The following is a 21,644-nucleotide window of genomic DNA, read 5'->3' on the forward strand; positions in this document are numbered from 1 at the left end:
GCGTTTCCCCTGGAATGGTGGATGAAGCATGAAAGGACACATGAATCTTTAGCGCATCTGTCACGTAAATATCTTGTGACACTGGCTACAACAGTGCCATGAGAACTCCTGTTCTCACTTTCAGGTGACATTATAAACAAGAAGATGGCAGCATTATCTCCTGCAAATGTAAAAAAACTTTTTTGTCTGAGTGATTGGCTGAACAAAAAGTAGGACTGAGTGTACTTGCAGACTCTAAAATTTTACATTGTTTTATTTTTGAATGCAGTTTTTTTTGTGCATAATTCTACATTTTTAAGTCCAACTTTCATGATAAAGAGATTTCACTACAGTACTTGTATTGGGTGAATTGAAAAATACTATTTTTTTTTTTACAGTGCAAATAGTTGTAATCAAAAATAAATATAATGTGAGCACTATACACTTTGTATTCTGTGTTGTAATTGAAATCAATATATTTGAAAATGTAGAAAACCTCCAAAAATATTTAAATAAATTGTATTCTATTATTGTTTTACAGTGCGATTAATCTCGATGAATTTTTTTAATCGCTTGACAGCCCTAATTTTTATGGCTTTTTCCTCTCCACTGTCAGATCCTTCCTTAAAACTTGATCCTTCCACTTATTCTTTCATCACTAGTATCCTTTCCAGGGCTGTCTGCTGCCACCCTCATACTAATCCTTTTATAATCTGTGTTGTATCAATCTGTTTTACACTATAAGATCCTTTGAGTGGGGACTTTTTTCCTGCACATATGTAAAATGCTGTGTACTTCTAAGGCACTATGTAAATAACAAAACTAAATCTCTGAACTAAAAGTTAATTCTGTGGTTCATAGTGATGATAGTCACTAATATGGTTGAAGATATGACAAAAAGCTAGGTCTCACTTTTTATCCTTTTGTAAATGTGCTTTAAGCCATATTTATATTTTAAATAATGTATTCACTGTTGGAGCGGTCAGGTCAGCTGACATAAGAACGTGAATGGCGGGGAAGAGAGATCTCTGTTGCCTAGGTTGACCAGATAGCAAGTGTGAAAAATCGGGACGGGTGGGGGGTAATAGGAGCCCATATTAAAAAAAGCCCCAATTATCGGGACTATCCCTATAAAATCGGGACATCTGGTCACCCTACTGTTGCCATTTAGTACAATTTTTCTCTTGGAGCACCATCCCCCCATCACCTGTCAGAGAACAATCACTGTTTTATCTGGATAGAATTTCATTTTTGTAGGGACTCTCACTCAAAGACAACATTATATTGGGTGTGGTTATTGGAGAGCTTTCTGGCTTTGAGAACTTTTGATCCTCATGCAATTATTTCTTTGTTATGAAAACATCATGGTGGATTTCTATAAAATCTTCAGAATAAATCATTGTTGAGGGGGAGAGAATAATCATACAGCTCCTCGCTTGCTGTGCACCTGAAGTGCATGGAAGTGAAGTTTAAACACAGTAAAGATAGACTGTATATTTTGCCATCGCTATAATAAAATCTCACGGGAAATATCTTTTACAGTGATTCCTGGGGCTCAGGCTAGTGTTGTATTTCCTTAGAAAGCCAATATAGAAATTGATATATAGTATAAGGCGTGTACCTAATTTTGTTCAAATGTAATTTTTTTCCTAAAGTGGTATTGGTAGATATATTGTGAATATACACGGAAAGGAACTTTACATATAGTATTTGATTAAGGTTGTTTTTTTGTTCCTCAATATAAGTATGCTGTATGTTTCTTGACATTTATATAGGGCTATCAGAATAGCCCCAGCAGATACGACTCAAGAAGCTGTAGATTTAGTTTAGTACTACAATAGCTTTCTAAATTCTTGTCCATTTGATTGTTCAACTGAAAAACTTTTTCCCAGTTAAATTGATCTGAACATACACCAATCTAAAGCTTGTGATCTATAATTGCTCAGCTGTAATCACTGTAGGCCATACAGATTTCTTATCCAAAAGGCAGTTTATTTTCTTTGCACCACATCTGAATTCAAGTTTAATTAGCAAAACTATAGCAGTGGAGTTTTGTGGTGATTCCCTCCCTCATCCCATTTCCTGACAGAAACATGCAACTGCTCTAAGAATCTGTACATTGAAATACAGAAATATGACTTGTTCACATCCTGTCCTGTGACAGGCACTTGGCTTGAATACTGTAATATCAATGTACTATGTCAGAGCATTTGGAAAGAAGTTGCACTGTCTCCTTTTAGTCTCATACAAGATGGGGTTCAGGGTAGAGGCACAGGCTTTCTTTTTGTTAAAGAAAATGGAGGTTTTACTTCTCAGTCATAGAAGTGCTTTATAGATAAAGATTTTTCTCCAACATGCTGCATTTTGAAAAATATTCTTAAACAAGATGTTCAACAGTTTTTGATCTTCTAATTTCTGACAGAATGATACCAAATTCCAGTCACTGACACTGTAGTTCCAAATTGTTTACATCTAAAAGCTACAGAAGCCACTGAGGTGACAAATTAAAAAAAAAAAAAAGTTTGTGTGTTTGTTAGTGGGACCGTGATCCTTGTTTCATAAGCAAGCTGTTTTTAAGAGATTTCTCTGTAGTCAGGATGCATGCTAACGCCTCTTTTTTTTCTACTGCTTCCAACTACATACAGTACACCTGTTTCATTTTTATCTGTATTTTTGTTTCTTTCTTTAATATGGGCTTCTTAGGAGACAGAAATGAGCTGAACGACTCAGAAATCGGTTTATCCAGAAGAGGGCAATCTCAAACAGAAGAGTATGATAAGTATGTATACCAGTCTGTGGTGATAAAATGGCATCATTTTCAGTTATGAGGGAAGTGACTATTTCCTTAGAGAAATAAAGCTTGGAATGATTGTTCTTTTATACTTCGAGATTATCCAGGGTGGGGTTTTCTAAAGCAGCTAAGGGAGTTGGACACCCAACTCTGATTTTTCCATGGGATTTGGTAACCTAACTCCCGTACCCATTATTAGAAATCCCACCCATAATGGCAATATTCTAATTAAGGAATGTGTTTTGTTTTTCCAAACTGTTTCACATGTGCACGCTCTTTAGATTTTGCTGGAAGCATTGCTTGTGGTAAAGATGCATTGCCAAATTCTAGTGGTTGATTTTGATACCTCTCATCACAATGGGTCATGATTCTGACTTCAAATGTATATTTGTTTTGCTAAAACGTTCCCATAAGAATCTTGTTTTTCTTGCTGACTTTAGTACATAAGCCTTCTGACAGTGATGGACATTTATAGGCCTCAATTCAACAAAGCACTTAAGCGGGTACATCAAGTTAGGTGGCTGCTCAGGTGCTTTGTTAAACAGGGATGGACATAAGGTGTGCATAAAGAAGGAATGCTTAAGTATTGTGCTGAATAGGAGTCAGAGTTGGTAAAATATATTATAGGTGGGGTGGTAGCGTGATACATATTAAGGTTGTCTGGTACTGCCCATTATAAGTAAGGCTGTGATTTAGTCATGTAGGTCACGGAAGTCATGGAATCCGTGACTTGCAGCAACCTCTGTGACTTCAGCCTGTGGTGGTCGGGAGCTGCAGGGTTCCCCCGTCTCCAGCGGGGGCAGGGAACTGCAGGGTATGCCTGGTGCCTCTGGTGGCCCCTGGAGCTCCAAGCCGCCGCAGGCAGCAGGGGAACCCCCAGCTCCCAGCCTCCATGGGCAACTGGGGAATCCCAGAGCCCCTGGTACAGGACCCCCAAACCCCCAGCTGCCACAGGGCTGGGAGAATCCCTGAGCCTGCAGGCGCCGCCACCGGCAGGGAGCCCTGCAGCTCCTAGCCACGGTAGGGGAACCCCCGCAGCTCCTGGCCTGCTGCCGATGGGGTTACCCCGCAGCTCCCAGCCGACATGGGAGATGGGGGCATCCCACAGCTCCTGACCCCCACAGGCAGCGGGGGGCCCCCAGAGCTGCATGCGACAGGGGTGCCCCGCAACCCCTAGCTGCTGCAGGCAGCTCCTAGCCCCTGCGCATCTGCCCTGCTTCGGGCACCTGAACATCCCCATTTTGTGAGATCTATTTTTAGTAAATGTCATGGACAGGTCACAGCTTCCCTGAAATTTTCTTTTTTTTGCCCATGACCTGTCTGTGACTTTTACTAACAATGTCCTTGACAAAATCTTAGCCTTAATTATGAGACTCTGTTTTCTGTTGCTTATAATTTTACCAAACTTTAACAGTTTGGTTGAAATTTTCCATGCCAGGTATCTGCTTGAGGTTGAATTTTGGGGGGAAATTTCATCCAAAATGGTTCCACTGTTTCCAAGAATGAAGCTAGGGAAGACACATGTTGTTTGTGCCTATGTTAAATGCTGGGTGAACTTTTCTTTGAAAATCTCTATTGCCCCTTGCTTTGGAGCAGGGCCTTGAAATTTGGCAGGTAATGGCCTTTGTGTCAGCAATGTGATTTTTGCTATCCCTTTGAAAATCTATCCAGATTTTGCCAAGGTATAAGCCTTTGAAAAATTGCAGTTTGAATAGACTTGGTGGATTCCATTCCCATTGATCATGCTCTCTCCCCTCCTTGCTCCTGTGTGTGACCAGACTGTGCATGTACAGAGCAACTAACCATTTTCCAGCCAGGGCTACAGGGGTCAAGCTGGACTTTCCCTGTTATTGCTGCCCCCAGCTGCTTGGGGCTGGGCATTGGAACTGAAAGCAGGGATCCTGTGCTCTAAGCGCCCCTCTGCTACCACCCTGGCAGCATGGAGGAGGAAGCCACCTGAAATACAGAGGGGACAAAAGCTCTGAAATGCAGAGGGGGAGGAAAAAGAATAGATTGGAACAAGGAGTTTGGTGAGACTGGGACTGGAATGGGGAGAGGGGAGAGAAGCTACTGGAAGTTGGTTAGAGAAACATGGACTAGGAACCAGTTGGCTGCAGTGGCAGAGAACACTGAGATTGGATGGGGAGTTCGGGTGCAGAGGAAGAACTAGAACTGGCTGGGCAGAGAGACTGGGATGAGGAGCCAGCGAGGAGGTAAGGGAGGGGAGACTGAATGAGGAGAGTAGGACTAGGAGTCAGCAGGGGGGAAGGAGAGAGGTCAGATGAGGAGCTGGAACGAGGGAACTAGGACTAGCTGTGCAAGGAAATTGGGGACAAAGAATTGGGATAGGTAGGGGAGAACTGGGATTGGATGTGGGGACAGGGAGAGATTGGGCGTAGGGAGGAAGATTAGGACTCAGAGCAAGCCTGGAGGGGAGAGACTAGGACTGTCTGAGCAAAGGGGATAGGGCCTAGATGAGAAACCTGAGGAGTGAAAACTGGGACTGACTAGGAGAATGAGACTGGGACAGGGACAATTAGGAGGGGAAGGTACAGAAGATGTCTGGTTTGTGGGGAATGGGCAGAAGAGTCTGCTCTCTAGAGTATGCTCCCCTCAAGAGCCTGGAACAAAACCAAAGATTTCTGAGTCTCATCATTCCTCTGCTGTCAGCAAATATCTGTGAAACCTACTGTCAAGGGTGTGTCTTTTCTCCCTCCCGTGCTGGTCCACATAAAGAATGACAATCTACTGCTGCTGTCAGTTACTCTGTTAACTCAATTGGGAAAAGTCTATGTGGTGGATCTCAAGTTTCCATCCTGCTGATGAACCATGTGGGTGTCATGATGCCTTGAGGGAATCTATTTTTCCAGTTTGTTTAAAATAAAAACAAAAACCTAGAAAATTACAAAAAAACACCATTAAAAAACACTAGTGAGGTTGCCAAGTCAATGCCTGTGCAAATATAATTTATTCCCCTTGGGCATATGCATTGATACAGTATTTAATTACATGATTGCATACTATTTTTTCCACTGCACCCTTGCCTCATACAGTGCACAGGATGGACAGTGCTTGCTTACTGAGCAGCTATTCAATATTTTGTTTTTTTCCTCATTGTTCAATTTGTCCTGTAGACAATGGTCTCCTTCATTATACAACCTTGACTCATCTCCAGAGCTGGTCCACCCATCCTGTGCACTGAATGAGGCAAGAATCCTGTGGATGGTGTATGTGCAGTCTGGTCAGCATTAGGAGATCTGCGAGGCTCAAGCATGCTCGCTAAGGATAGAATTTTCAGAGATTTTAGATGCTAAAATCTAAGTAGGCTCTACTGAGCATGTGCAAATTGTGATTTTTTTTTCAAAGATTTATAATGCAGCCAGATCTGGGTGGATTTTCATAGGGGTGACAAAAGGCATAAGGTGACACAAAGGCCGCCCTCTGCCAATTTTTCAAGGACTTGCTCCAAAGCATGGGGATACTCGAGCTTTTCAAAGAAAAGATCATGAGAATTTTTTTAAATGGGCAAAATTTATTTTTTCCTAGCCTCATTCTTGGAAACAGCAGAACCATTCTGTCTGAAAGTTTCCTAAAAAGTTCAGTGTGAGGCCGACACCTGGCATGAAAAATTTCAATCTAAAGTCTGGTAAAGTTATAAGCAATTGAAAAAAAGGGTCTGATAATTGTCAGGCAACTTTAATAATAGGCGGCTCTATCAGCCCTGCCTATAACTGAAAGTTTAGCAGCTTCAGTCAAACAGGAATTTTTATTCACTTCCTCCAAATCTTAAGTAGTTTCTATCATTTTTCAGAAAATGCAATGTTTATTTAAATAAGCATTATTTTTTTTTCTTATGCTTGGAGTTAGAGCTCTTCCTTTTGATAAAGGTATTTCAGAAGGTTCTTTTTATTTTACTAGATGCTTCATCTTTTTGCTTAAGTGTGGGATTCCTTTATTGCAGGATACTAAATATCATTTGAGTGGTGGAGCCCACTAGAACAGTAAGCAGCACTCTAGTTGTTTGGAATTCAAATCCTTCAGCTATATCAGTGACTGTAATTCATTAAGTGATCATTGAAAACTACGGACGCAGTCCTGCAAAGAGATCCACATACACTGACCCTGATACCTACCTTACAATTTAAGAATGCCAGAAAAGTGTCTTATGTCCTGACCTTTCATCTCAATCTGCACAAACTCAGGGGACCATGCTAGTAGATTCCCATACAGATCTGGAACTTAACCTGCTTTGACTTATGATAAAGGGACACCAATTTTAAAATTTACCTTGATCTTTTTCATTTTGAGCATGGCATTTAAATCCTCTTTAATGAATAGTTAATTTTTTTAAACTACAAGCTGTGGGTTTACTTGTAGGTTTTATTAATTTTTGGAAAACATTTTACTAAAGTGACAAGATGGGTGAGTAATATCCTTTATTGGATCTTTTATTGTTCTCACCAACAGAAGTTGGTATCATAAAAGACTTTGCGTCACCCACCTTATCTCTCTCATATTCTGGAACCTACATGGTTACAATTACACTGCATACATGTATTACTAAAGGTACATGCAGTGATGAGCTGCCAAAATCTTAACAACAGGTTCCCTCCTCACCTGACAAGGGGGTCATTGCCCACCCCCGCCCCCCGGGGCCTCCTGCTCCATCCACCCCCCTCCCCTGTCCCCTGACTGCCCCCAGAACCGGGCAGGAGGGTCTCGTGGGCCACCGTAGTGGGTGCCCACCCCACCCCTAAGAGTCAGAGGCACCTGCTGGGGGGCGAGGTGGGGAGTCCAGGCGATGCTTACCTGGGGCAGCTCCCAGGAAGCATCCGGCAGGTCCCTCTGGCTCCTAGGGACGTGGGAGTGTAGCTGCGGGGGAGCGGCCGCTCCCCCACTGATCACACCAAAAGTGGCGCCTTAGGCACCGACTCCCTGCACCCACCAATCCAGCCCCCAGAGCACCCACAGGGAAAATTGGTGGGTGCAGAACCCCCACCGGCAGCTCCCCACCCTGTGCCCGGCCCCAGCTCACCTCACCTCCGCTCCGCCTCCACCCCTGAACCCCACCGCCCCACTCTGCTTCTCCGCTCCCCCCCCCCCCCCACTTCCCGTGAATTAGCTGTTCGGCGGGAAGCCGGGGAAGGCTGAGAAGCAGGCCGCGGCTTCCCGCTCAGGCTGAGGGTGGCGGTGAGCTGGGGCGGGGAGCGGTTCCCCTGCGCGCCCCCACTCCCCCCCCCCCCCGGGTTACCTGCTGCGGTGCGGGTGGCCCTCCTCGTGCCCCCCTGCCCCAGCTCACCTCTGCTCTGCCTCCCTGGGCCTGAGCACAAAGCTGCCACCTGCTTCTCAGCCCGCCCCAGCTTCCCGCGCGAACACCTGATTCGCGGGAAATGGGGGGGGGGGGAGAAGCAGAGCAGGGTGGCGCGTTCAGGGGAGGAGGCAGAGCGGAGGTGAGGGGAGCTGGGGCCGGGGGTGGGGCAGGGAGCTGCCGGTGGGTGCTCTGCACCCACCAAATTTTCCCCTTGGGTGCTCCAGGGCTGGAGCACCCATGAAGTCGGCGCCTAAGGCGCCAGTTTGGGCCGGTTAAATTTAGAAGCCCTTTTAGAACTGGTTGTCCCTCGCGGAACAACCGGTTCTAAAAGGGCTTCTAAATTTAACAACCGGTTCTAGCAAACCGCTGGGAACCGGCTCCAGCTCACCACTGGGTACATGGAATTTGTGGGGAAGTCACAAATGAATGTCAAAGTTAATCAACTAAAATGCTTTCAATTATGGAAGAATTCACTACAGTGCCTTCATATGAAACAGGTTTTTTTTTTCTTCATGCTTAAACTAAAACCCCAAGAGAGTAATTAACAATTGGAATAATTAACCTAGGGACATGGTTGACTCTCCATCACTGGAAGATTTTAAGTCAAGGTATGGTCTAAAAGGTATGTTGTAGCTCAAAAAGAAATTATGGGCTTGATGCAGAAACTTTTGAGCGAGGTTGTATGGCCAGGCTTGATGATCATAATGGCTCCCTTTGGACCTTAAAAAAAATGATCTTTGAATAGTCATAATCTCTTTAGGCAAATATTTACAAATGTCTTGTTTTTAGTGTGAAAAACTGTTAATCCCCGCAAATACAGTACTCTTAATCCCATGATACAGGAAATCTCTGGTCAATGTATATACCATTGTTTCCAAGTGGTGGTAACCTTGCAAATGCAAACCCATTCAAGTAAGCATAGTCACTTTCGACATGTAAATGTTTGTATTCAATATGTTCAAAAATAACTGCAAAATTTGCGAACAGCAGTTAGTGACATGTCAATAAAGCACATGTACAAACAAACACCTACATAGTAATATTTTATGTGAACTTCCATACGCTTTATGTTCTGAGGGGAAAAATATATTGTATGATACACTGACATTGGCATTTCCTCTTCTGTCTAACCATCTGTTGCTGTGTAAAAATGCAATAATAATAACTTTCTTTTTCCATAAGGCTCAGTATGACAATGAGATCCTTCCTTTTGTTGGGGAAAAAAAAGTGAATGGATGTTTTCCCATTTGTCCATATTTGATTTCTATGCTGACATGCTACAAAGAGAACCTGTTCTAAGTCTTTGTTAGAAGAACATTTGACAGTTTTCCCTCATAAGTATTTAGTGCAAATCCTCAATCGTACACTGAATAATCTGCCATTTAGAACCTGATCCAATTGTGTACTACTTTGCTTTTCTTACTAAACTCATCAACCTCTAAAAACTGACTAATCTTTACATTAGTATTAGAACAAGTGTGTGGACTGAAAAATGGTCTATTGGTTAAGTCACTGAAATGAGACTGCATGGGTTCAATTCCTGGTTGTGCCACAGCCTTTTTATGTGATCATGGGCAAGTCGGATTGGGTATGTCTACACTGGAAGTGGGAGCAAGCCTCCCAACTCCAGTAGATAGACTCGCACTAGAAAAGGAGTACTTGTGGCACCTTAGAAACTAACCAATTTATTTGAGCATAAGCTTTTGTGAGCTACAGCTCACTTCATCGGATGCATGATTATGTTCAAATAAATTGGTTAGTCTCTAAGGTGCCACAAGTACTCCTTTTCTTTTTGCGAATACAGACTAACACGGCTGTTACTCTGAAACTCGCGCTAGAGAGGCTCGAGTAAACAGGTTAAAAAATTTTTTTTTTGTTTAAAGTATGGAGATTGCGGCTCAGGCTCTCAAGCTCACCTGACCCCCTAGGCTTGAGAGCTTGAGCTGCAACATCCACATTACTATTTTTAGCACACTAGCTCAAGGCCCGCTAGCATGTGTCCGTCTGCCTGGGCTTGGAGGCTTGTTCAGCTGTAGTGTAGACATAGCCTTAATTTCTCTGGGCCTGAGTTCCCCATTTTTAAAACAAAGATGATATTTTCCTACTTCACAGTAGTGTTATCAGGATAAACTAACTATTGTTTACTTAGTGCTGAGACCATACTGTTGTTGGGGGGGCCTCTAAGAAAGACTTAAAATAATTATTCCCAATAGATCCTGACATCATTGATTTAAATCATTTCTCTTTTATGTAGGTTTATGGTGTTGCAGTCTGAAGTTGAATATTCATTGGTGAGATTTCTGAAAATGAGACAAAGCTTAACAAGTTTACAGGTCTGTCTTCTAGTGGCATTAATTTTCTTAATGTACTTGAAAAATAAACTTGAAGAAAATAAAATCTTATATACAGTATTCTTTGAGATTTAAAGGCAAGAAAACAAAGCTTTTGACCTGAAAATCATTGAGAGACAAATATAGAAGCTCACCATACCATTTAATTTTTTTTCCCAAGTCACTTTTCAAAGTACATTGGCACAATAGGTTTTTTATTCATAGATTCCAAGGCCAGAAGAGACCATTGTGATCATCTGGTCTGACCCCCTGCATGGGAACATCTTTGCTTGTCCAGGATTTGAATCTTGAACAAATCCTGCAGCCAGAGCAAAATTTATACCTCTAAACCAGTTAGCCAAAAGATCTGTTTTTAACTTTTATCCCTGTGTCTAAGTTGTATAGAAATTATACTATGTAAGGTCATTACTAAGTAGTATTGACAGAGTTATAAATTATTGCTGCATAGATTTCATTAGAACATAAGAATGGTCCATCTTGCTTGTCTTCTGACAGTGGCCAGTGGTTCAGGGAGAATGAACCGAACTGAGCAATTATCAAGTGATTCAGCCCTTGTCATCCAGTCCTAGCTTCTGTCAGTCCTACTCTTGTATGTAAGGACTTGAAAATTAAACATCTATTTGTGTTGAAGTCGTCATACTATTCAATTCATTGTTAATGTGTCAACTTTTGATGGAGTCCGTTTATCACACACAATGTGGTTTATTCATATTCTCTGTACTGAATAAATTCATGACAGAGTTCTCTTGTGTACTTCAAAGTCCTCAGAAATAATTCAGCCTATTCAAATTGTTTTATTTTACTTACTCATGCTGTTACACACACACTGTTGTTTCAAAAAGACTTATTTAGATTGACACCCTGGCACTATTTTTGAAATTCTTCAATTAAAGATTTTCAATTTGGCTTTTACAAATACATTTAAAAATAAAATCTTGGCCTTGCTAATGAAATTGATACAGTGGGGATTTTTAGATTTATTGTTGAAGACCATATGCAAGAGAATCTTAAAAGCTGATAGATTTTCTTTCTTTAGTAACATATTAAGGCAAATTTATACAAGTACCAGAATTGGTTTTTGTGGGGATCAGGTGTGAATCTCTTTGTTTAAAAAGCTGAAGATATATAAATGAAGCAAACCATAACAAGAGTTTTCAAATAATGTTTTCAGAAACACACAAGTTCCATTTTCAAAAGTGACCTACTTACTTAGGAGCCTAAGTCCTAGTGTCTTTCATTTACTTAAGTTACTTAGATGTTTGTGAAAATTTTACCCTTTGCTAGAGTGGGTTGTTAATTATAAGTTGCATTGAAAATGTTTGTTAGACTGTTTATGCAGTGTTGTAACTGTGTTGGTCGCTGGACTTCAGCGAGACAAGGTGGGTGAGGTAATACCTGAAGAAGAGCTCTGTGTAAGCTCAAAAGCTTGTCTCTCTCATGAACAGAAGTTGATCCAATAGAAGATATTACCTCACCTACCTTGTCTCTCTGTCAGTCTATATAGCAATTTGTTGGTTTAGGAATAAAATTAATATTGTTTTTAATTCTGCTTTCAGGCTTTAGAGGGCAGTAGAGAGCTTGAAAATATTTTTGGCATCTCAGACTCATCCTGTAACTTGAAAGCTGAAGTGCAGAAGACCAAAGTTCTACGTAAGCTTCAACAATTTTTATCTCTTTACTATAATTTGACAACTAACACTTATCAGATTTTATTCCAAATATGCTAATTTTAAATTTTGCATGAATACAATCACTAATACTAGGTGCTACTGTAATACAAACAGAAGTTTTTGTAAATAGAATGCTAGTGTTCGATACTGTCTTTATGCTTACATTACTAACCAGAGCAACTCCATTCAGGATAGGGCATGAGATTGCCAGGTCCAGGAGACTGATGTAAACAAGATGTCAAACCTACATGAACCTACAGAACCCTTTGTCTGGGGGCATGCACGCATTTCTGCTGACCGTAACAGGGAGAAGAACCATTCCTCTCACCTCTGAACTTGAGACAAAGTGCCATGTTGTGATCAGAGGGAAAGACTGGAAGAAAAATAATGGGTGGGACATAAGCACTAATTTGAGACGACGTGCTTGGGCTTTGCAGATTGTTTTTTATAATGGCTTTTAGCCAACAATGTGTGCTGTTTTTATTATCCTTTTAAAAAATCCATCTGCTTGGGGGGCGGAGGCGGGTAAAGACGAGGTAACTTGTCTTTATCTGCTTTCATTAAAATCGTTAGAGTAAAGTTTTCTTGACCTTTAAATGTGTTTTATTCATTAGTGGCTCAAGCAGAAAAACAAAAGCTGCTGAGGAGGAGTAATGCAAAACATTCTGCCCGAGGTAATATTTATTTTTTAATTTATCTAGCATCTGCTTTGATGGTTAATATCCATCACTGGGTTCCTTTCAGTGACTTCCTTTTGAAAGTCTTCAAATAACCTTTAGCAAAGAACCATATCAGATTTGTGTTTCCTTCCTATATATAGACTAAATTAATTTTTCTTTTAAGTTCTTTGAAACTTCGTTTCTTTTTAGCCTGATTAGTTATATACAGAAGTTCTTATTGCAAAAACAATGCATAAGGAGGGCATTTACATATTAGTAGTGTATTGGGGCCTGATCCAAAGGCCATTGAAGTCAATCAGGCCCTTTAGCCTTTTTCTTTATAAACATATCATCCAGCAGTTGCTCATGTTCATCCTGTCTTCCCTCGCACACAACTTTCTTTGCATCTTTTTGAGTCAGAGACCATCTCACCTTATCTAAATTGTGAGGTGACTAGTACACTCCTGAGGACACTGAAATACTAAATATTACATCATTTCATAACTTATTCTGACAGATACAAATCCTTATAGAATTGATTAAAAACTCAATTGAAACTGCAGTGGAAAAAGAATGTGCGTGCCCTAGGACACTAGAATGAATACCTTTGTAGGGTAGAGAAAGAGACGTGCTAAGAAGTTTCTAACTACAACAAATGGCGAGTACAAAACAAAGAAATGGTGCGAACTGAGTTAGTGTAATGTATTGTTGATTGGGGGCTTCCAAACTTTCTGGTGAATTGTTACAGCAGCAGACCAGTGTCATCTTTAAGACAAGAAGAAGTGTCAATATATAACTATTGTAAATTTGTTCTGACTGCACAACTTTGATGAGATGAGATTGACACCATTTAAGGAAACTTCTTTTCTGGAAAGCGCATGGCACTTACTGTAGCAGGAAGCTTTGGAGCAGCAGCATCACCATCAAAGTAACCTGCACTCCACTCCACTGCACTCTGGGAACCAGAGATTTACCATCTCATCACTGGGCCTTTTTGCTGATCCTGAAAGATGTTGTGACTGGATCAAGTGAGGAAAGGGAACCAAAACAACAGTATCCATTTCCAAGGCTGTACCCTAAGCAACTCCCAAGATGCAAACCCCCTCCTTCATGTCAGTTTCCACTCCTGTCTTTGTTAGGCATCAGTGTGGCCTAGTGAATAGAACACTGGATTGGAAATCGCAGATCTGGGTTCCGGCTCCAGCTCTGCCACTGATTGGCTGGGTGACCTTAGGCAAGTCACTTCCCCTCTCTGTGCCTTATTTTCATATCTATAAAATGGGGATAATGATACTGACCTGCTATTTAAGCACTTTGATGGAAAGCCCTGTATAAGAGCTAGCTGGTATTATTATTCCTGTCCTCTTTCTCTGTTTGCTTGCTCTCTAAAAAGAGTCTTGCTTAGCCAGCCAAGGTAAATATAACCTTGCCACTCTTGGGCATATCCAGTTTGGCAAGGTCATAAAAATGATTCCTGAGTGGGCTGATCAAAATTAAAATTTGTGCCTCCCCTATACTGGCCAAAGGGAAATAAGACGATCCTAGCCAACCATTTACCAGGCCCAGGTAAGTAGAGCTGGTGTCCAAGAGGAGCTAACTGGGTCATGTATCTGTAGTCTTCAATCAGCCAACCTGCAAGCCACAGAGACAGAGATGCCTTTTCCCGTCTCTTGTTATTCTGTTCTCTTGTGCAGTTGGTTTATTTTAGGAAGAAACAGGATCAGACTTAAACTGCAAAACCTGAGAGCTACAGTATATAATTAATACTTTTTTCCCCCCAACAAAAATATTTAATGTCATTTTAAAAAACCATCCAAGAAAGAATTTTTTGTTTTAAAATCTGTCAATATAGAGAGAGGGAGAAGAGACTATAAAGGAATTTAATATGAAGACTGACTTGGTTTTTTAAAGCTACATTTTTTTTGCCTTTTTCTCCTTTCTTTTACTGTGTTTAATAAATAATAATGAATATCTTCTAATGTATACAACAAGCAAAACTAAATTCCTAGCAACAGGCCTTTCAATCCCTCCCCCCCAAATCTCTACAATGTTCTGCAAATTCTAAACTTTAAAAAAAAAGTCCATCTTTCTGTAGCAAAGGTGTAAACAACCATCATGAATCTGGACAATAGTTGATCCATATCCAATAAAATATTTGACGTGCATCGCATACTAAGTTAGAGCTTCTAGTGCCTCTGTTCATTTCATAACTCAAGTATGTTGTCATTACAAAGTTTCTTTCAGATGTAAACAAACTTCCCTCTCTGTTTTACCTGATGGAATTTAGGGAGACATATAACAGACAGGTATGATCGGAGTCTCACTAGGGGAGTAGTAATTTCTAATAACATGAAGGGTAAAGCTGGATAAGAACACAGGTTCTTTGAGTTTTCATGGACTTCTGAAATTCCCTGGTGAAGAAATAATCCGATGAAACACTGTAGCCATTAGTAGTCAGTCCACTACCATTGACTCACTAACCCCTACATGTGTTCTTCGTGCTTTCCCCCCCACACCCCCTATCAAGTACCCATTATTCTCTGATGACAGATAAATGTGAGGGTAAGAGACGTGCTCTAAGGCCCATCAATTAATTTAAAATGTAGATACGTGTAATTGAAAAAAATAAAAAGGAGGGAATTTCTACTATCCTATGTTGTAACGGCAAAAGGAAGATGAACTTTTTGTCCACCATAAGTTCCAACCAACAGAAACTGTTCCAGATAGCAAGCCATCAAATCAACGTGGATTGCCTCTGCCCAGCTGCAAATCCCTCCCTATACCTCCTGCTGTGGGGAATTCTCCTCCTACAGTGGAAAAAAAAAATGAAATTCAAGACAGTCTTGCTGGCTCAGAGGAGACTATGACAGAGAGAAAAGGAACAAGTTGCACCATCTTTTATGGTGGAATTTGATCATTTGTGTAAGCTGAGGTTTTGAAAAGCGTGAGGGGAAGTCTGCGCTGCTATCTTCACAATGGACTCCTGAGCCTCTTGGCCAGTGAAAACCAATGGAGAGCATCTTGGAGCATTGCTGGCAGGCAGCTGGTGCCTCTCTTGCATCCGATGAAGTGAGCTGTAGCTCACGAAAGCTTATGCTCAAATAAATTGGTTAGTCTCTAAGGTGCCACAAGTACTCCTTTTCTTTTTGCGAATACAGACTAACACGGCTGTTACTCTGAAACATCTCTTGTGAAATGCTTTCTAGCTGCCACAGTGAAGCAAATGTATAGGCCCATTTGTGCTACAGAAACTAGCCCATGCCAACTGTCATGCTTGTTAGATGAGATTTTCACCCTGAATCTGAATTCATTGTCTGAAAGTAGGGCAGAAGCATAGTTACCACTTTAATAAGTTTATCAACTTTGTTACAACTTTATCTATTTTAATTCTGCTTCAACAAGGACTGAGCTTCATTTTGCTTTCTTTAAAAATATGGGAAAAAGAGGAGCAAAGAAAAAGTGTGATACAAGAAAGTATTTGGAGATTTTTTTACTTTACCCTTTTAGTTTTGGATGTGGTTTTTTTTCATAATTATTTTTAATTAGTTACGCTCAAAACTTGAAACCTATGACTATTCTGTGGCTTGATACAGATGGAATGTCACATTATCATCACATGGTGAGGCATGAAATTTATTTACTTTACATAAACAACCTCTGCTTAAAACAACTTAATACAGAAAATTCCTTAGTCAATGGGCAGCATTATGTAGAACTCAGTATATCATTTTGTGTGATCAGCATAAAAAATGGCATCATTGTTTGTCCATGACTAGCATTTACAGTAAACAAAATGTTTTTGAATAAAATGTAAGCAAACTCTAGAGCAGCTGCCAAGAGATGAAATCTAGTCAGTTTGCTGCAGTCCAAAACATGCTTTGTGTGTTGAGAATAAATATATAGGTTGCACTATGCATATTTTAAAGAACGCTTAACAGTTTGAGCATTTAGAGGATTGACGATGATACAATTCTAAACAGTGAAGCAACTTCAGCTGGCAGTTACAAAATATTAATAGTTTCTCTACATTTCCTGTAAAGAAAAACAGTGTAGCACTAAAATGAGCATGAACCATGCCCATGAATGAGTCTGTTGTGTTCTGCAAGGCGCAATAGAGAGTCTTCTGGCTAAAGATTCTCAAATGATCATATATTTACAGTATCAAGAAAAAATATATTCAGAGCCTTAAGTTCCAGGCTATATTAAAATAGGAAAATGAGCCCATTTTCCAGATACTCATCCTTGCAAAAAGTTGGGTAAATTTCATATTTGTATTACAATTACTCTTCCTCAGCACCAATAAGGAAGTTTTTCTTCCTACCTCTTTTTGTACAGCGTAATGGAACCAATTTCTGCCTCTCCTTGCACACAGTCTTTAACAATGTTGGTTTTCAGGTGAACAAGTCAGTCTTTAACCAGATGAGTTTTCACTCAATCACATGGGAACAGGCATGTGCAACTAATGAAGTTACAGCTGTATGAGACATCAGTCTAGGGGGTTTCAAGGTTCCTGTTAGCCTCCACAGTCTTGCTGTGCCTCACAGGATGGATGGTGCAGTTTTCTTGGCTCTAGTTGGTTATACCTGGTATACCAGAGGAGGCTGAGAAAAAGACAAATAACTACTCCTCTATGCAAGCAGTGCACCCTGCTCCAACTGAGTCTTTCGGTCACTCATGCAAAAATTCTCAAACATCAGTTGCTCTCAACCATCAGTTGCTACTAGACTACGGCTGCTCAAACTCACTGCCTCAACATCAGCCAGCAAGAAGTTGCCTCTAGCAACCCAAGGTACTCAAGTAGCCTGCAATTATACCCAAACAAGATTTACATCAGGAGACATGCTGTTGTCTTCCCAGATGTATTGGCCATCACCTTTGTGGAGGCTAAGAATGTGGCTAGATAATTTTTGTTAAACCTAAAAAGCCTCTTGGGTTGGAGAGAGACCTATAGTTAAAACCTCACCTTTACCACCAGTCAAGCTAAATTGTCTCAGATCCCTGTCTCATCTAAAGCTTGTCTTTAAATACTCTCAGGTCACTGTTCAATGAAAGAGAGTCTCAGAGCGTGAACTCAGCTACAAACTATGACCTTCATTGAACAGTTTGAGAATTAAGGAGCCAAAACCAGCCCCTTGACTGCCTTCACCTTGATGCAGGAAAGAATTTGACCCTTGTATTTCTGCACAAACAGCCTGTGGCAGAGTTGTCCAACCTTCTCTTTTCAAGAAATAATCCCACCCTCTTGTATTTAGGGAGTGTTTACAAACCTAAACTAGTTGGACATTATCCTCCACTTTCATGACAGACAATTAAGAACAAGCAAACTGTAAAAGGGATTTCTTTAGTAGACAAAGATCAGCTTCCCCTTCGTTTTGTTGTTTGTTTGTATAGTTGAGTCATTAATGCTGTTCAGAGATTTTTGCTTCATTGTAGCTTGCACTGTCTGGATAAAAGCTGTTCCTTTGGCTAAGCTTGAATAGAGCTCTTTTCTCATTCCATCCAAGTGTCCTCCCCCAAGCTCGGAATTGTACTTACGGAAAATTCGATGGCCTTACAGGCTGGAGAAAGCAAAAAGTGCCTTGACCAGTGCCCAACTTCTGCAATGCCATTGAATTTTTAGTTAGGTTCACGTGGTTGTCCTGGTTGAAGTGAGAGACTAACTTTGTCCATTTGAGAACTACCATTGATGGGTAAGAGGATTGTAGACCGTTTCTTTTGACTCAGAGTGTACTATTTTTTCTCTCTTCGTTGTTTTTTTTTTTTTTTTTAATCTTTCCCAGCAGGCTCTGGTTTTACTGTGTTGCATGTGCACCTTAGAGTGTAAATATAAAATACATTTTGAAATTTGGAAAGTGTCTGAGGTCAGAGACATGAGCTTTTTGGGGAGTAAGTTACAAACCTCTCCAATGATTTAACATCCTATGCTATGCAGATGAAATATTAAGCTATTAACTGTTGGCTGACAGAAATGCACATGAGATACACGGCTATAGACTTCAGACATATGTATATACTGGACTGTCAACTTACCTTCTCTGTGTGGGTATCAACCACATTGATTCATGAACTTTCACACCTTTGTTTATTCCCTATATTCCTATCTACTTTTTTCAGAATCAATTTAAAAAAAATAATCTGACAGATCAAGGCTTTAGAGTATGAAGCTTAATGAAAAATTAAAAAGAACTACTGCTTCATTACAACATGAATATGTATAGCAACTCCTACATGACTATAAATACTCTATCTGTATTCTCCTGGGAATATAATTATTTTAAATAAAGAAACAGTTTGAACTCACTTAATAGCAATCTTATGTTTAAGAGGTGTAAATAACTTGCTACCCAGACATTACAAATATCCAGGTGCTCTATATGTGCTGATGACAACAAAATTGAAAAGAAAGACTGTAATAATTCTGACTGGTTTTCTCTGCAGAAGATATTGATTATTTGTGTGTGGTGAGAGATTTGGAAAATTCAATTAAAGGAGTTGTGCAAAGGTTTCATAAATTTTCCCTGTACAGCGTGTACACAGACATTGTTGTGTATTAAATCAATGCAGCACTTCACAATATATTTTCTTTGAAACATAAAAATAAATAACATTTAAACAGTTCTGCTTACTACAGAAACAAATTTTATTTTCTGTGAAGCATTTAGTCATGTGCTATCACTGACTCATACACATTTGCCAGCTGTAACAAATTTTATAGACATTTTCTCCAGAGACATAGCTCATATACTATGAATTTTTAAATGAGCAAATGGTGAAGAAGGGATGTCAGCAATATAAAAATTGATCAGTTAAAAGATAAAAGCATAAGTAAAGAGATTTGTATGGTAGTCTTAATAGGTTTTATTAAATAAAAATACTATAAAAAGACAGTAATGAATAGAGTGAAGGTTTTAACTGTGGTTGAGGTAGAGAAAAATTATTCTGGCACATTTAGGAGAAGATTGGTTTTATAGCACCTGACAGGTGAACATTTTTTTCTCTCTCCTTTTTAGATGTGTAAATGTCCAATTTAGTGGTGGGGGAGAGATAGAGGGAGGAACGGGAGACGGACCTTGGGAAGATCCTGCCCTTTTGCTATACATGTGGATTGGGAGGGAACGGCACCTGGGAACTTCTGCCATACCACAGAAGCAGCAGGGCAGGATTTGTACCTAGTAGTCAGGCAACTACCATGCATGTCTGTGCACTGAAACTCCAAGGACTTTAGTTTAGGGTATCATATCCAGCCCTGTTATCCAGCTGGTGTGTGTGCTGCAGAGAGCAGCATCTGCTAGCTGGGGGCTATTACTGGAGCAAAGAATGTGATAATCCTCCCACCTCTGCATTTCTGGCCAACATCAGAGAATTCTGCGCTGGTGTATGGGTTTTCAGCTGCAGGGGATGCACTGGGTAACATTTCTTCTAGCTGCAGTGACCAAGACAGGATTTGACCTTAGTGAAAGTTAAGTAAATTTTGCTAGGTTTGTATTTATTAAAATGGGGGGGGGGGAGAGGATCATAATTAAGATGTATGTCTGTAGAGGTGTTGACAATTATGAAAATGCTGCTTCATTGTTATGTTTTGAGTCATAGCTTTTAAGGCCAAAGGGGACCACTAGATCATCTAGCCTGACCTCTTGTGTGTCACAGGCTACCAGCACCACCCCACACCCGCACACAAAACCCAGCAACAGAAATGAGAGTAAAGTAAATGAGGCCCACAGGAGACTAGACTATTATGTTCCACAGGCAGAGAATAGGATGGACCTGATCGTCCTTTTAGCATCACAAAGAAGAAAAATGCAAACTTAGGACAGGTATAGTAAGTCATGTGAGCATCTATGGGGTTTATAATAGGTCATATTCTTTGTTGGTTATTTAAATACGTAACCCTTAATACTATGTGTATAAAGAAAACTATAAATACAGATATTTCTTCAAAGATGCTAGACTGAAAGTTCTTAGAAAAACCTCACTTAATGAATGCAGTTTGAGTCTAACCCAGGGTGAGTGAGATATTTTATCAAGATACTTTTTCAGACTGTGTAACTTGTATCTCTTTGCACTGGTGGATTTCTTATGCAATTACTTGCACTTGGGCAAGTAAAGAGTTATTACAAGTAAGGATTTTTTTATTCAGAAATCACAGTTAGCACAAAGAAACCAGCAGTTTGGAAATACAGTGATCACTATTAAATCAGTCTGTTACTGTCAGTTACCACACCATACAATCTGTGATGTCAGTTATTTCCCTATTCTAAATACAGGCAACTGTCAGTAGAATTTTCTTTTTAATGGCTCCTTGTGTAAACAGGAAAATTTGTTTAGTAGGTAGAAGGCTATAAATAAAGATACACATGGTGTAAATCACACTGGATGTATTTTTTATGAAATAACTTTATCAAACCTAGACTAGGCCAGAATTCCTTCTCAGGTTTGGCCCAGACCCAGGCACTATTTTGGAAACTGTGAGTCCATTGCTTGTACTCTTTCACTGGGCTGCTGGGACAGGCATCCTGAGCCTTGCGGACAACAGCCAAACTGGGAATGTGGGACCTTCATACGTGTGCACTCTTCCCCCGCACCCTTCGTAAAGGTGAAGCCTTGGTCTGTGAAAGATGGTAGGTGTAAGCATATGCACACTAAGGATGGAGTCACTTGATTGAGCTACTCCTCTCAGTCATGCAGGGACCAGCTACTTCCCTACTCCCCTAGACCATGTATCACCAAAGCCTACGCAACTGGATGTAAACAGAAAAGAAAATACTTAAACTGTGCAGTAAATATACAAGTGGCTGGTGCTACTGAAACCTAGAGTAAGGTAGAAATCCACTGAAAGCAAAAACTACTTTATGCAGGCCAAAGTATGGTGGAAAATATAGGGGA

At 40.4% G+C, this 21,644-nt stretch overlaps 1 protein-coding gene across 2 annotated transcripts in view; it reads left to right on the forward strand.

Moving 5' to 3' along the window:
- Nucleotides 1-21,644, forward strand: part of ITGB3BP (integrin subunit beta 3 binding protein) — a 52,426-nt gene that overhangs the window by 24,715 nt on the left and 6,067 nt on the right. The window contains exons 4-7 of one of the 2 annotated variants that reach the window (XM_074961604.1): nucleotides 2,683-2,758; nucleotides 10,336-10,414; nucleotides 11,989-12,082; nucleotides 12,717-12,776. In XM_074961604.1, coding sequence (XP_074817705.1) covers nucleotides 2,683-2,758; nucleotides 10,336-10,414; nucleotides 11,989-12,082; nucleotides 12,717-12,776 — 309 coding nt within the window. The remainder of the gene's footprint in view (nucleotides 1-2,682; nucleotides 2,759-10,335; nucleotides 10,415-11,988; nucleotides 12,083-12,716; nucleotides 12,777-21,644) is intronic. The other variant, XM_074961605.1, reaches the window with a different exon arrangement.

The sequence above is a fragment of the Natator depressus genome, chromosome 8 (assembly GCF_965152275.1).
Source record: "Natator depressus isolate rNatDep1 chromosome 8, rNatDep2.hap1, whole genome shotgun sequence".
NCBI classification, from domain to species: domain Eukaryota; kingdom Metazoa; phylum Chordata; order Testudines; family Cheloniidae; genus Natator; species Natator depressus.